A 14,350-nucleotide genomic window follows, 5' to 3' on the forward strand; every position below is an offset into this window, starting at 1 on the left:
GAGGGACAAAGCATCTCCCATTTAATATTTGATAGCCATTCGTCTTGGTTGAATGGTGGCGGATCTCACATTCCACTTGGGATCCCAACAGTGAAATACAAATCAAGGGGCGTAATTCCTATTATAATATCAACTATAATTAATTCTTCTGATTATATAATAATTATTACAAAAATTAATTTAAGTTAAGTTAAGAAAACTTACCAATTTCGAAATCCGTAAAATGGAATGTGTGCGTCGTTGACCACCACATTTATACCACTGTTTTCAGAATTTTGTTGTTATGTTTTCTAGGCTGCATTACATAAAACGCACGCCAAGGATATCTGTCAACCCTTTCTCGGACTGTAAGGGGTAGACATTTATAAACTCCATTTATTTCATAAAATCCACCTACCATGTTATAATAAACCTCAGAACGATCTTGATGTCCCGACACATGATCTTGGACTAATGATGGAGCAACAACGATATTTGGCGAAGAAAACTCTGCTTCTCGATCTTGAGAATAATCTACACCTGTGTTAGGCAGCGGTGCCGATTCATTTTTTCGATCTCTTTTCTTCTTTATACTCTTTGCCACTCTATGTTGTTCATATTGTGTTAGAAAATTTTGATTTAGAAGAGTTTTAGAAGAAGGAAAATTGTGGCTGAAAATGAAATAAGTGGAATGAATTTATATTGTTCAAATAGAGTCGCTGCAGATATAGGCGTTGGAGATTCGAACATTGGAGTTTTTGGGTCACAAGCCCGCGCAGGTGTCAAACACGCCAGCATTTTTGCCTCACACGCCAAAGTTTTTGTCGACCACGCCTGCATCTCTGTCTCCCACGCCAACGTTTGGGCCACGAACATGCGCCTGATTATCCAACGCCCACTACTTTACCATAGTGGAAAATCGAATTTGACCATCACGTGACTGAACAAAAAAATTTATTTGGCCATTGTCATAGGAATTGCCCTTAACCAAGCCAGTGTGGTATTGGACTATATTACCAAACAGGCTAAGATAAGAAAATCAATAACGAATCCCCCAAAAATGTCTACACAATCGTGGCTACCATATGGCCCAAATCCCACTGGAATCAGTCCGGGACACCTTAAATACACGAGGAACATGGCATCATCCCTAGACCTTGTAAGCTCTTCTTTCTATAGAGCCATGGTTCCACGGCTCCCCAGTCTAAACCTACAAACTGACCAAACCAGAAAAAGAAAAAGCATCCCAGTAAAGGTCGCGGAAACAACAACAATGGCGGAAAGAAAAAAAGAAGACTCCAAGAAGAAATCAAAATGGCCGAAAATTAATCCTAAAAAGGATCTTCAAATCAATGTTCTCAAAGAAACTCATCTCTTTACGGTATGATGAATTGAATTTCAAGCTGAATTTGGGAAATTTTACTTTATTTACAATTTTTAGGGTTTTAATTTATTTTTATTTTTTGACTTTTTTTAGGTGCCGAATTTCTTTACATCTGCGGAATCAAAAGGGTTTGTACAAGCTGCAGAGTTGATGGGTTTCGCTCATCAAGGAAGTCTTGGACCTACTAGAGGAGAAGCTTTCAGAGATAATGATCGGATTTCTGTGGATGATCCTGTTTTAGCACAAACTATTTGGGAATCTGGGTTGAACAAGTTTTTCACTGATATTAAAATCCGGGGAAAAGTTGCTGTTGGGTTGAATCCTAATATTAGATTCTACAGGTAAATACACTACTCTCTGGAATTTTTTTGATTAGTATGAGCTGAATTGGCTGTAGTGAATTGCATTATGTAGTTTCCGTGTTTCGAATTGATACAAACAGCATTAGCGTTGAGGAATTCAGTTTAAAGTTGCACAACATTTATGGGAATTGCATGTAGTTTGGACTGCATTCGTTAACATTAGTGGTGTGTAAACTTGAGGCTTCTTATAGCCTATAGGTTGCCCTCCCATGCTGTAATGTTCTTGGTTATTTTCAGTGTCAAAGAGCTTCTAGACCCGTCACCTGTCTCATAGTTGCCTAATGTAGGATGGCATGGGGTACATAACAGATGATGTTATGGTTTCCTGTTAGTTACTTACGCTAGAATGAATTAGGAGTCTAATTTTTAGACTAGTATGAGCTGAATTGACTAAAATGAATTGCGTGTTCCAAATTGACACAAACAGCACGAGTTTTGATGAATTCAGTACATATGGCAAAACATTTATGGGGATTGCATTTGTACACACTAGTCGTATGTAATCCCGATGCATCTTATAGCCTATAGGTTGCGCTCCAATGACGTAGTATTTGGTTCTCAACCAATTTTGAAGGATGAGTGTGCAAGAGCTTCTAGATTCATCACCAGTGTCATAGTTTGCTAATGTAGGATGGCACGGGTTACATAATAGATGATTGATTGGATGACATGGTTTCCTGTTAATTGTTTTTGCTAGAACGAATGAGGAGTCTCTATTTTTTTCTCTCTTGAATGTTGTTCAGAACCGAGATCACAACCAATGCATTCATTCAAATTGCACAACACTTACAGGGATTGCATGTAATTTGGAAGCGTTCATCCGCACTAGTGATATTGATCACCAGTCTCTTAGTTGGCTAATGTAGGATGGCAGGGGGTACATAACAGATGATTGATTGTATGGCATTATAATGGTTCACTTTGTTATGGTTTCTTGTTAGATATTTTTGCCAGAATGAATTAAGAGTCTTCATTTATTTATTTTTCTCTTAAATGTTGTTGGCGTGTTGATTTTTTAGATACAAGACTGGGCAGCGATTTGGACGTCACATTGATGAAAGTGTTGAACTAGGTGATGGACGGAGAACGTATTATACATTGCTAATATATCTTAGTGGTGGTGGGTCGGGTCAGAAAACAAAGACAGAGATGAGCAGCCAAAAAGATGCTTCTGTGGAGCCTTTAGTTGGAGGAGAAACTGTCTTTTACGGTCCTCGAAGAGGTGTTGTTGCGGAGGTATTTTGTTTATTTTACTTGCTGCAGTTTACTTATTAGAACCGTTGAAATCACCATCGCTATTATTAGTGTCTGAGCTACATCTTGTATTGATCATTTTGTTTCTAACATAAATTATTCTAATAGGTTGCCCCCGCTGAAGGGATGGCTCTGCTTCACCTCCATGGAGATAATTGCATGTTACATGAGGCCCGTAATGTAGCGAAGGGTGTTAAGTATGTTTTCCGCTCAGATGTAATCTTTGCTTGATGGTCATCTGTCGTCTCTCCTTCAATCAAAGTTCGAAGTTCTTTCTCTTGAAAGAGTTTTTGTTTTTATAGTTTCTGCATTTCGATGTGGCATAAGTTGGGTTCAAATTGAGACCCCAAACTTGCAACAATCAGCTGTATCAGTCTGTGTATAATCATCCTCTCTGTATTACAGTTATTTCCTAAGCAATTACTGAACTAGGCACACAATTATTTAGAACAGGAGAACAGTATTTTCTGTTTCTGATCCTGTAGTAAATCTGAAATCTGAATTGATCTGAAAGGATATCCTACTGATTTCTTACTTATTTCTGCCTTCCATCTGTGCTTCTGAGCTTGATATTTACAGTTAGTTTTTCGCTTGATATTTACAGTTGGTTTTTCTTTAATCTCGTGTCTCTTTTCATTTTATCATTTTTATTTTTTTCTGATCAGGCCAAAGCGAGGCCCCAATGCCTAGCACAACTTGTCTAACCCTACTACATTTAAAATCTGAACTATGATTACAAAGATGAAAAGATGAAAATTTAAAACTATGATCACAAAGATGAACAAAACGGAGAAGCAGAATTAAAGAAAGACGGAAAACTGAAAATTCTACTTCAAGCTGTACAGAATTCATATGTAAGGTTCACTTCTACAAAATTCTAGAACTACGTCTACGTATTTACTCGAATCGAGCCTTTGGATTGTAATCATGGCTCAACAGAAACCGCACCCTTGGCCCATAAAAAAAGTTCACCACAAGACTTTTGTTTAAAGGCTCCAGAAAATACCCAATCCAAGGAGAAATTAGTGATGTGCAACTATATCTGAGAGTAGAGCTATTAAGAAAGAAGAATGCAGCTTTACCAGTTCACGAAGGCAAAGCATCTAACATGGTGAGATGTTGACAAGCTTAGCACGCCGAGTATGGGGGTCCAATTCCATTCGAAACCCAAGCTCAGTAAGTGCAGGCACATCTGCAGACCCTTGAATCTCCAATTCTGCAACTATTTTCTGGTTCTCTTCGTTTCCCTCGAGCAAATTCCTCACTGCCCAGATTCCACATTCCCTCAAAAACTCATTGTCGTCATCAGTAACACATTGTTGTAACAGCAAAAGGATAGCATCTTTCTGCCTAATAGCATCCTGCACATGCTTCATTCCATACAAACAATTGGCTATAACAGCAACTATATCCCTCCTAAACCCTTTATAAGGGCAAACCTTCAATTGTACAGAAGCGCTCTCTTGTGGAAAAGATTTCTTGATTGTCGAAGGAGGCTCCAGCTCACGAAGAAAATCTATAAGAAGATCAAGAAGTCCTGATGACAGTAATAAATCAACTATGGTAACTGATTCTTCACTTCTTAATTTAACTCTATCCTGTGCACAAATATCCCTCAAAATGTTAATTGAATACCCAAGAACATCAACTGCAGGAGTACCAGTTGGAAGCTTGGATTGCCCTCTCGAGAAAAAATCAACTACTGTAACAACTCTCTTAAGTATTCCGAGAACAGAGAGGGCAAACTTCTTGGGTACGAGTTCATTACGTTTCTTGTTCAAGGTCTCATAGAGGACACTCAATAGAAATTCATTCTCCAGTGTAAAAATATCATCAGTGTCCTTCAAATTGTTGTTCTTCTCGACAACACTAGCTGTGCTCAACATAAAAAATAACGGTGAAAAATAGGATTCCTCGAGGCATATTTTTGCAAGAAGCCCCAACAACCAATCTTCCCCGAGACCATCTAATAAAATAACAAAAGACTATAAATATAAAAAATACAAAAATATGTTCTGCATAAAAACACAGCAACCGTGATCCATATCATAAAGAGATCAAAACACTTATGCATAAGAAGACACAAAAAGTTACCTCTTGAAGCAGTTGTAAATTTCCGCTACGATCTGTAACCCTTGAACCTCACAAAGCTGCCTCATTATTTCATTACTTCCGTTGCAGCAAGAGTATAAAACCATACTTAAGACATCAGAAATTTTCTTCACTCGAACTCTAGCAATATCTTTAAATACAACAGGAAAGAGTCGAAACCAAACAGCAGCCTGATGTTCCTCCCCAGCTCCACATACATTGCCTAGAAGCTCCAAACCAAATCGGATAATCTCGATAATCTCATCACCGAAGTTTGTATCAAAACTAATTGAATCAAATGCCCTAGCGACGACATCGACTCCATCTTCCTCTATGAAGCAATTCTGATTCAATATTTCTCCCGCACAAAGGTTTCTAAGAAGTTTTAACGACAACGTAACAAGAACATGATTTGAAGAGGACATTTGACATTTGATGAGGTCAAGAATTATAGGTAGGATCTTGACTGAAGCAAGATTCAAACGACCATCAGGAGTTTTAGCAGTTTCAATAAGATTTTCAAGGGCTTGGTCTAATTTGGCACAATTAGCACTAGCAAGCAACGGGTCAAGAATATGCTCAGGCACAACCAATGTCAGCGGCGACGTGTTCTCCACCTTTTTATTTAACACAAGAGTTGCAAACAACCTGAAAGCTACTAACCTGTGGAAACGAGTGCTAAACATCAGCTTCCATGAAAAATACAGTAAAGAATATCAACAAACACAATAAAAAAACTGAGACACACACAAAAAAAAAATCTACCTTAAGACAATGAATTCAATCACAACAAAACTTCATCATAAGATGTCTCTTACAATGAACATGTAGAAATCTAACTAAACACAAAGCCTAAACTAGCAAAGTGAAGACAATTTACTCAAACGTTTAGACTCAGTGGGTTGAATGACAAATCTAGGGTAGTTAATGATGCTTTCCCCTTGATCAAATTGGAGCCCAAATACGATAGATAGAAAATAGCCACACAAGTAGAATACAAGCACAAGTAATTTGCAAACAGAAAACTTTGATTTTATTGCTATAGAGTAAGAACTTACAACGTTTACCTTTTAGGTTTATTTCTGACCTAGGTGTTGTTTCTTCCTCTTGGTTTGTTTTTCCTCTAGTATTCCTCTAGTCTTCTGGATGTGTCCCTCTACAGGAACCCCCTATTTTTGTAACCTTCTAGGAATAGGACTCCTACTATTCCTTCTAGGCGTAAAAGTCTACTTTTAAAATTACTTGGACCTAGGTATAGAGTGTTCAAATGGGCCTAAAAGAGGATCATCACCTGACCTCTCCTGATGCAGCATGTTTTCTTATTCCAATGTAGTGGTTTGTAACCTCTTTCTAAACAAAACAAGTCTCTAATCCAGATAATCTGTACCACAACAAAAACATTACACAAAAAACACCCAATTATGTACCTAAAACCCTAACAAAAGAATTCATAGGTTCCATGTTTTTTGCTCAATTGATGTTGAGCAAAAGAAAGGTAAATAAAACTGGCAAACAATCAAAACCAAATGCCTTGTGTTAACAAATTCAATGTGTAGACTAAACAAAATAAACCCTAAGCTGTCCAAAATATACATAAAATCTTACACCTAAGAATAAACAGTGACCAAATTCGTAGTAGAGAAAGAAATTGATCTTTTCTGAGAACTGGAATGATTTCCTTTGATCTAATCTCGTCCTTTGAGCTGAAATTTTGAGTAGTTATCTAGAGACGATTTGAGTACAGGAGTTGGGGAAGAAATAGCAAAAGCAATTTCCATTCTAGAGAAAGAAAATTTATGGTTTTGAATTGTAAAATCTCTCCGGTGGAGTAAATTTTGCAGAATGTCAGTGATTTTCATTGAACCTATCGGGACCTTCGGGTATAATCCCCTACTATATGGGATCAACATATGAAGCCCATACATGTTAACTTTTCTGAGGCTAAGACATGATTTCATTTTAAATATTTCATAAAAATAAGAATCAGAAACACACATTCACCTCTAAAGATCAAGGACATGGAAAAAGAGTCGGGAAAACATGTTATCCAAGGAATTACCATAACAATGTTATACAAAACCCTAAATCCTCTCTAATCTTATTAGAAATTAGCAAACCCTATACCAACCAAAAACCCTTAATCAGGGAAATGAAATTGCAAAGGTGAACAAGAAATTGACACAGGGAGGAGGAGGAGGTTGGGAGAGAACATACCTTTGTGCAGAGATCGTTGCTGGCAGGGATTTCCTGTTTAATGATGGATGGGTGTAAGGGTTTTTGAGATTCTTTTAAGATTTTCAGAGAGAGTGTGTGAATAAATACTGAACACTGTCCCTTGATGTTCCAATAGGAAGTTTGATTAAGGCACCCTCCCCTGAGATTAGCACCACGTTTGTTACCCGACTTCTGTACTGGGCCTACTGCTGGCTTCAAGCGTATTTGGAAATCATCCTGTTTCGAGGCATACTAAATAATACCAAAATAGGGTCACTAAATAAAAAACAATATCATCTTTCATCCATCCTTTTTGATAATGACATAACTACCCTTACATAATTAGTGTTAATGATTATGATTAGATTTGATTAATTAGGAATTTTAAGGATCGATTAAAAATTAAATTATTAGTGTTAAATTAGTAAAGAAATCAAATTTATGTGAGAGAGTTGGAATTTTTGAGAGGAAGAAGAAGAAGTGAAAAAAACTTGGGTTTTGAGATTTTAGTGATTAGAAATGACCAAAATGTGTGATTCAAATCAGGGGTAGACTTCTATACGAGGTTTAATGTCCTTTTTATAAGTTGAATTTATCAAAAAATTGAATCTTTAAAACCCAAATCTACTGACCAAATGAACAGTTCGGCTGATAACTTGTCAGCCGAACCTATATGTTTCGAAAATATATCTAAGTTCGGCTAACAACTTGTCAGTCGAACCTAGGAATGTATTTTCGAAACACAGAGGTTCGGATGTCAAGTTATCAACCGAACTTTACACTGTAATTCACGAATTTAGGTTCGGCTGATTCGAACAAAATCGTTCTTAGCCGAACCTAGGTGTATTTTCAAAAAACTGAGGTTCAACTCACAAGTTATCAGCCGAACTTCACTTCGTAACTGACGAATTTAGGTTCGGCTGATTCGAACAAAATCTAGAAAAATTGTATTAGCCGAACATAGTGTTTCTCTAAATCATATACTAGGTTCGGCTCAAAATTGATATTTTATCGAAAACCCTAATTTAATCTTTGAAATCATATTTTATCGATAGAACAAAATAAAATCAACCAAAAACAAGATGGATTTGTTACAAATGCATTCTAAAATACATCTAGGAGCAATTGAGATTTGGATTTCGCACTCCAACATCGCTCACTTAATTTGTTTTTCTTTTGATTGGTTGATTGCTTGATTGAATTGGAGTCAAAGATGTTTAAATTTAAAGGTTATTTTGATTTTTGATTTTAGGTTTTTGAGATAAGGAAACTCTAGTAATTAGATTGTTTAAGAATATATAAGTAATTGCACTATCTTTAGACACCCCTTACCTAGATGGAATTTACTAGATTGTTTAAGAATATATAAGTAATTGCACTATCTTTAGACATCCCTTATAAAATTACCCTAGATGGGATAAGAAATAAGTATGCCTCAAAAAAATTCAGTATGCGGTTTCTTTGGAAAAAAGCAGTTGTTATCACAAAGGCTGATATATCAATATGTGCTGAGATTGCAGTCTTTTTTTTTTGGATCGGTAAAGATAAATTTATATTAAAGACATGTTATGTACAAAATTGATTGTCCGCAACCCTTCGTACATGATAAGCAACTCACACATAAACCCTCATACAACCCTCGTACATGATAAGCAACCAGCAACCCAATATAAACCCTCATACAAACGTACAAGATATCCATCAATAGAATGATGGCCAAGGAAAAGAACCCTGATTTTGGGCATACCAAAATCTTCTTAGGCATACAAAGCACTAGTCCTAACTTGGATGACCTTATAAGGGGTACCCTATGGGGTGGTTCAATTACCTATATGCCCTTGAATCCTTTAATTACTACTAATCTATCCTTAATCCTAATACAAAACCTATAATCAAACTACACCTAAAATCAATTTCATTCACCTTCTTCTTCTTAGGCATACAAAGCACTAGTCCTAACTTGGGTGACCTTATAAGGGGTACCCTATGGGGTGGTTCAATTACTTATATGCCCTTGAATCCTTTAAATTACTACTAATCTATCCCTGATCCTAATACAAAACCTATAATCAACTACACCTAAAATCAATTTCATTCACCTTTTTCTTCTTCCTCTCCACAGCCGAACTCATTCACCCTTCCCTCTCTTTTTTTTTTCATTGCGGAAATTTAATCGTCGATTCGTGAAAATTTAGTCGACGATTAAACTCATCTATATAATGGGTCGTCGTAAGTCAGTATCTCGTTCAAGTTGATCGACTCAACAACCCATTAAAGAAAAAGAAGATTTAAAGAGTGAAGAACAAACTCAAAATCAACCACAAAATCAACCGGAAGAAAAGATTGAAGAAGAACCAACTCCGGAAATGAGAATAAGATGGTTAGTTCTACAAACCCATCTCTAAATGTTCAGCGGCGGTTACAGGGTATGGTTCGGCGCAAAACAAAATCAATCTAAAACATCAAATACGAGATGGGTTTGTAGAACTAACCTTCTTATTCTTATTTCCGGAGTTGGTTCTTCTTCAATCTCTTCTTCTGGTTGATTTTGTGGTTGATTTTGAGTTTGTTCTTCACTCTCTAAATCTTCTTCTTCTTCAATGGGTTATTGAGTCAATCGATTTGAACGAGATGCTGATTTACGAAGACCCATTATATAGATGAGTTTAATCGTCGACTAAATTTTCACGAATCGACGACTAAATTTTCACGATGAAAAAAAAAAGAAAGGGAAGGGTGAATGAGTTCGGCTGTGGAGAGGAAAAAGAAGAAGGTGAATGAAATTGATTTTAGGTGTAGTTGATTATAGGTTTTGTATTAGGGTTAGGGATAGATTAATAGTAATTTAAAGGATTTAAGGGCATATAAATAATTGAACCACCCCATAGGGTACCCCTTATAAGGTCACCCAAGTTAGGACTTGTGCTTTATATGCCTAAGAAGATTTTGGCATACCCAAAATCAGGGTTCTTCCACACATATACTTCATACTGCAACTGCTCCAAAGACCACCATCAACTATCTTCTGAGCCTTTGCCATGTGAAGGATCAAGCCAACACTCATGAGCTGCAACCAAACAGAAACAAGCCCAACTTCAATAAAGACAACTTCAGATCACAATGTGAGAAGAAGTTACAAGAGAACAAAAATATACAAATTAATGATATGATTTTTCAAGTTTATTATATGTATCATACCATGTAACGAGCTTAGAAAAATATCATCTCACATAATTCTAGACCATTAATCAAAACTAAAGACACTCCCAGCAAAGAGTACAAAAGGAAACAAGTAGAGGACACTACTTAGACGAATACATAGTTATACATGAATGGTATGCTTAAAGAAATCATACAAGTATACAACTAAAAGACGTACATGATTTGTTAGTTAAATAACCAATACCAAAGATAAAAGAACAACTACCAGGCACATTCCACATGCACACAACCTACCCATTGGAAACTAAGTAACTACAAAAACCCATAATGAATTTTCCAAGAGCAAAAATTTACCGAATAGCGAAAATTCCAAAGTGGTATCAGCACGAGATCTTAACACCACCAGCAGTAGGCACAGACCTAAGAGCGATCTAGATGCATTAAATGCAGTTGCATCACCACGCCTTCATGAACACAAACCGGGATTCCCTACAAAAAGATAGTTTGTATTTCATATGAAATATACATTTAATAAGAAGTCAACATTATATCTCAAATTTAATGTCGAAGTAACTAAAAGGCTAAATAATTCACCTCCAATGCTTATGAATAGCTCCTCAGAGACACGACCTTGTGCTTCTACAGCTATTCTTTCAAGCTCACCATGGAATACTTTCTGCTGCCTTCCACCATATTCTCCACTTTCATAGCCTTAGTTAAGAATGAATGAATGTTAGAAAACTTCCAAAGTTCTAATACAGTTAGTTGAACGTAAGAAAAGACATCAAGCATTTACATTAAAGCTTGTAAAGCTACTATAATTTAAGTTCAACAAATAAGTTTTCCGGTCGAAGACTCAAATACAAGTTACCTTCCGTTTTAAGGATTGCAAGACCTAAAATATAAGCACATGTCTACAACCATGACACTTGCAATTAGAGGAACTGAACATGGAGATTATGCAAAAAATAAAAAGAAAACACCTGTTTTCCAAACACGATAAATGTACTTAAAGTGTCTCCCCAATGACGGGAGATGGCCTGATCGTAACAACCAATGAGGTTCTTATTGCGCCTGGTACGGATAGAAGATACATAATCATATATTGACATGCATATGAACTTAATTGCAGATACAAATTAGTGTACAGGAGTAGTAAATCAATAAAAACATCCAACTAAAGTGTGTGGCAGGCAATATATATCCTCCAATAGCAAAATGAAATGCAAATTGAAACAAGATACCCTAAGAATGGATTACCTCCAAAAGAATCTCGAAGCAACCTTGTGACTTCATGTGGACTGTTTTCTACCATGTGTCACATAGCTTTAATCTGTTCACTGAACTTAATTAGCAAACAAAACAAGCAAACAGGAACTGAAACTAAAACTAAAACCAAGCACCCAAAAAAATGAGGTTAACAACCTGCGACTAAGAAATTGACACATAATCCGCTTGGAGGAACATCAGCTAAGATATCCTCCATCGCTCGAACCATACTACCACGAGCTGCAGTATCTTCCTCTCCTCTCCGAGCAGTCCAAGAGTAAATGTCTTCCATGTGCAAGTCTGTCCATAAGCCATCACCGTCCCATTGTATCCCTCTAGGACACACTACAGAAACAATTTAAGCATCAGAAAACTCAGAAGATATGTATCATTTTACCATAGCTACCTTAGATTGTTTAAGTAGTTTTATTTAATTTGCAATCTGAATCAGATCCACTTAACCAACGAAATGAGATAACCAACACTTCAAGTTGCGTTATATGATTAAAACAGCTAAGGTAAGAGGGTAACAATCGCAATGTTAGAAAACACCATAACTCAAATACAATGAAAACATATGATTTATATAATTTATTCAGCAACAATTGATGAGTAAATTAAAAATGTTTGTACAGAACAAGGAGATTTATCGTTACTACTATGACCAAAATTTTGAGCACCCTACATAGTACACAAACAACCCAACTTCTTTCTTAAAACAAATTAAGCAAAATAACGTAAGCAAGTTAAAACCAACAAGATCCAAAACTAAAGAACCACATTCTGCAAGATTATCATGCAACCCCAACAAATTAGCCCTGCCATTACTGAAGTACAAGTAAAGAATACAATAAGAATTTTTACCCCTTTTCCTGTTCTTTCAGGATTTTTCTCTAAGACTCAAAGTGCAATTTTGCTGCTGGTCTTTTGCTCAATATAGTCTCTTGTTTCCACACCTCAATTGTCTTAACGAACGAGTCCAGACAACAGAAAATTAGACCAATAACCTTCCTACAATCAACATAAAACCAAATTTTCAATTGAAAACTAAAGCCCATAAAGATAAAACAAAAGAAAACCAAAATTGAAGTAACTTACTCAAATCTTTCATTTGAAACAATTATTCTTAGTTCATCACCACTACCACACCATCATTAAAAGAACCTTGAATGGATTTCAATCGTAGTTATTTGAACTTGATCTGGTAGCATAGATTTTGAGAAGAACTAAATGGCTAATCTAATCAAATCCCTATACCCATTACTTCAGATTTTGATGAAAAAAATGAGGGAAAAAAATTATAAAAAGAGTAAGAAATTGGGGGTTTGTTAGAGACTCTTCAACTCTCTACGGATCTGAACAAGTTAGGCTTCAAACTTCAGAAATAACTCTTAGAAGCTTCAAGACTATCCTCTCTTCAACTTCCTGTTTCAATAAACCAAAATAAATAATCAGATTATTACATTAAGATACATTGAAACCCAAAAGACTATCCTCATTATGAACTTCTCAGATCTGAAAAATAAAAAGAAGTATGAGAAAAATAGCTACAAACCCATTTATCAAATCTGGTAGTTCTTTGCACCGCTAGCTTCACGAATAGGATAATTGTTATTTCGGTGACTGCAAAACATTTTACTTAAGATTTGGTTGATTTGTTGTTGATTTTGTAAACTGAAGATTCGGTGATAATTTTTTTTTTTTTCAAATTGTGATGAGGTTTCCCTGAACTCATACGAACTGCTAGTGAATCACAATAAGGTGTGGTTGATTATGATCGGCCAAGAGATTGAAGAATCTGATTTGATTTAAGGTTTGGGAGAAAAAGGAACACTGCGAACTAAAAGAGGCGGAGTGAAAGAAAAATTAGGTTAGATTTGGGTTTCATCTTCACTTTTATGGTGTGTTTCCCACACCCAACCTTCACTGTGTTACAGTATAGGTAAGCTGGACGATTATTTCCTTGGACGTCAATCTAATTGGTATCAAAAGATCGGATAGTTAGTTTCTTGCCACGTGTAAAAAATAAAATCCATCGAACGGTTTTTGCTGTTTTAAAAGCGGAAATGCTATTCACAGCTCCACTTAGAGCTCTATTCACAGCTCAAACGCTAGGTGTTGCAAGAGTATTGGTTCATGACTTTCAGCCAGGACCCACCGCTGGATAAAAAGGTTCACCATTTTAGAGATGTGGGGTTTAGATGTCCTGAGTTGTGAGTAGTGTGGTGTCTTTGTGCTGTGAATAGCACCACCGTTTTAAAAGTGGTGGGTTGTTTTATAACACCCTGAACAATGTGACAGTATCCCAACAAAAAAAATACAATGTGACACCCATGATCTGAATATGTAAAAGTATCAATGAAATTTATCAGATTTGAATATCCCTGATTTAAAAATTACTAGAGTTGGACCTGAGTTTCTCATTCGGATGAAGATGAAATTTATCAGATTTGAACATCCCGGGGTTCAAAGATTACTGATGAAATATACTCCCTCCGTCCTAAATTAACAGTTCTAATTGACTTTGTCAAAATATTAAGAAAATCCTATAAAATGTCATGACTAACCCTTGACTAGTCCTATTCAATGTTACACTATTACCAAAACTAAAATTATGTAAGAATAAGTAGAAGTT

At 36.1% G+C, this 14,350-nt stretch overlaps 3 protein-coding genes and 1 long non-coding RNA gene across 5 annotated transcripts; 1 reads left to right on the forward strand and 3 right to left on the reverse strand.

Moving 5' to 3' along the window:
• The first annotated feature begins 1,038 nt into the window (after positions 1-1,038).
• Positions 1,039-3,530, forward strand: LOC113301861. The gene is made up of 4 exons (XM_026550703.1): positions 1,039-1,360; positions 1,457-1,704; positions 2,745-2,961; positions 3,088-3,530. The coding sequence occupies exons 1-4, from the start codon at positions 1,040-1,042 to the stop codon at positions 3,208-3,210; spliced, it is 909 nt and encodes a 302-aa protein (XP_026406488.1). The 5' UTR covers position 1,039; the 3' UTR covers positions 3,211-3,530.
• Positions 3,531-3,774: 244 nt separating this feature from the next.
• On the reverse strand, positions 3,775-9,829 carry LOC113302027 (ataxin-10-like). Its single transcript, XM_026550863.1, has 3 exons — positions 9,777-9,829; positions 5,074-5,733; positions 3,775-4,945 (listed from the first exon to the last, which is right to left on the reverse strand). Exons 2-3 carry the CDS (start codon positions 5,493-5,495, stop codon positions 4,849-4,851), a joined length of 519 nt encoding a protein of 172 aa, XP_026406648.1. The 5' UTR covers positions 5,496-5,733; positions 9,777-9,829; the 3' UTR covers positions 3,775-4,848.
• LOC113305027 (ataxin-10-like) lies at positions 4,083-4,744 on the reverse strand. Its single transcript, XM_026554141.1, has 2 exons — positions 4,726-4,744; positions 4,083-4,627 (listed from the first exon to the last, which is right to left on the reverse strand). Exons 1-2 carry the CDS (start codon positions 4,742-4,744, stop codon positions 4,083-4,085), a joined length of 564 nt encoding a protein of 187 aa, XP_026409926.1.
• Positions 9,830-10,042: 213 nt separating the features above from the next.
• On the reverse strand, positions 10,043-13,567 carry LOC113301338. Of its 2 annotated transcripts, XR_003336233.1 has the most exons (9): positions 13,271-13,567; positions 12,814-13,140; positions 12,580-12,726; positions 11,872-12,060; positions 11,707-11,779; positions 11,430-11,520; positions 11,041-11,157; positions 10,801-10,935; positions 10,043-10,351 (listed from the first exon to the last, which is right to left on the reverse strand). It is a non-coding gene; the product is annotated as an uncharacterized LOC113301338 (long non-coding RNA). The 2 variants fall into 2 exon arrangements; XR_003336232.1 differs by lacking the exon at positions 11,430-11,520.
• Between the last annotated feature and the right edge of the window lie 783 nt (positions 13,568-14,350).

The sequence above is a fragment of the Papaver somniferum genome, chromosome 8 (genome assembly GCF_003573695.1).
Source record: "Papaver somniferum cultivar HN1 chromosome 8, ASM357369v1, whole genome shotgun sequence".
In the NCBI taxonomy this organism is placed as follows: domain Eukaryota; kingdom Viridiplantae; phylum Streptophyta; class Magnoliopsida; order Ranunculales; family Papaveraceae; genus Papaver; species Papaver somniferum.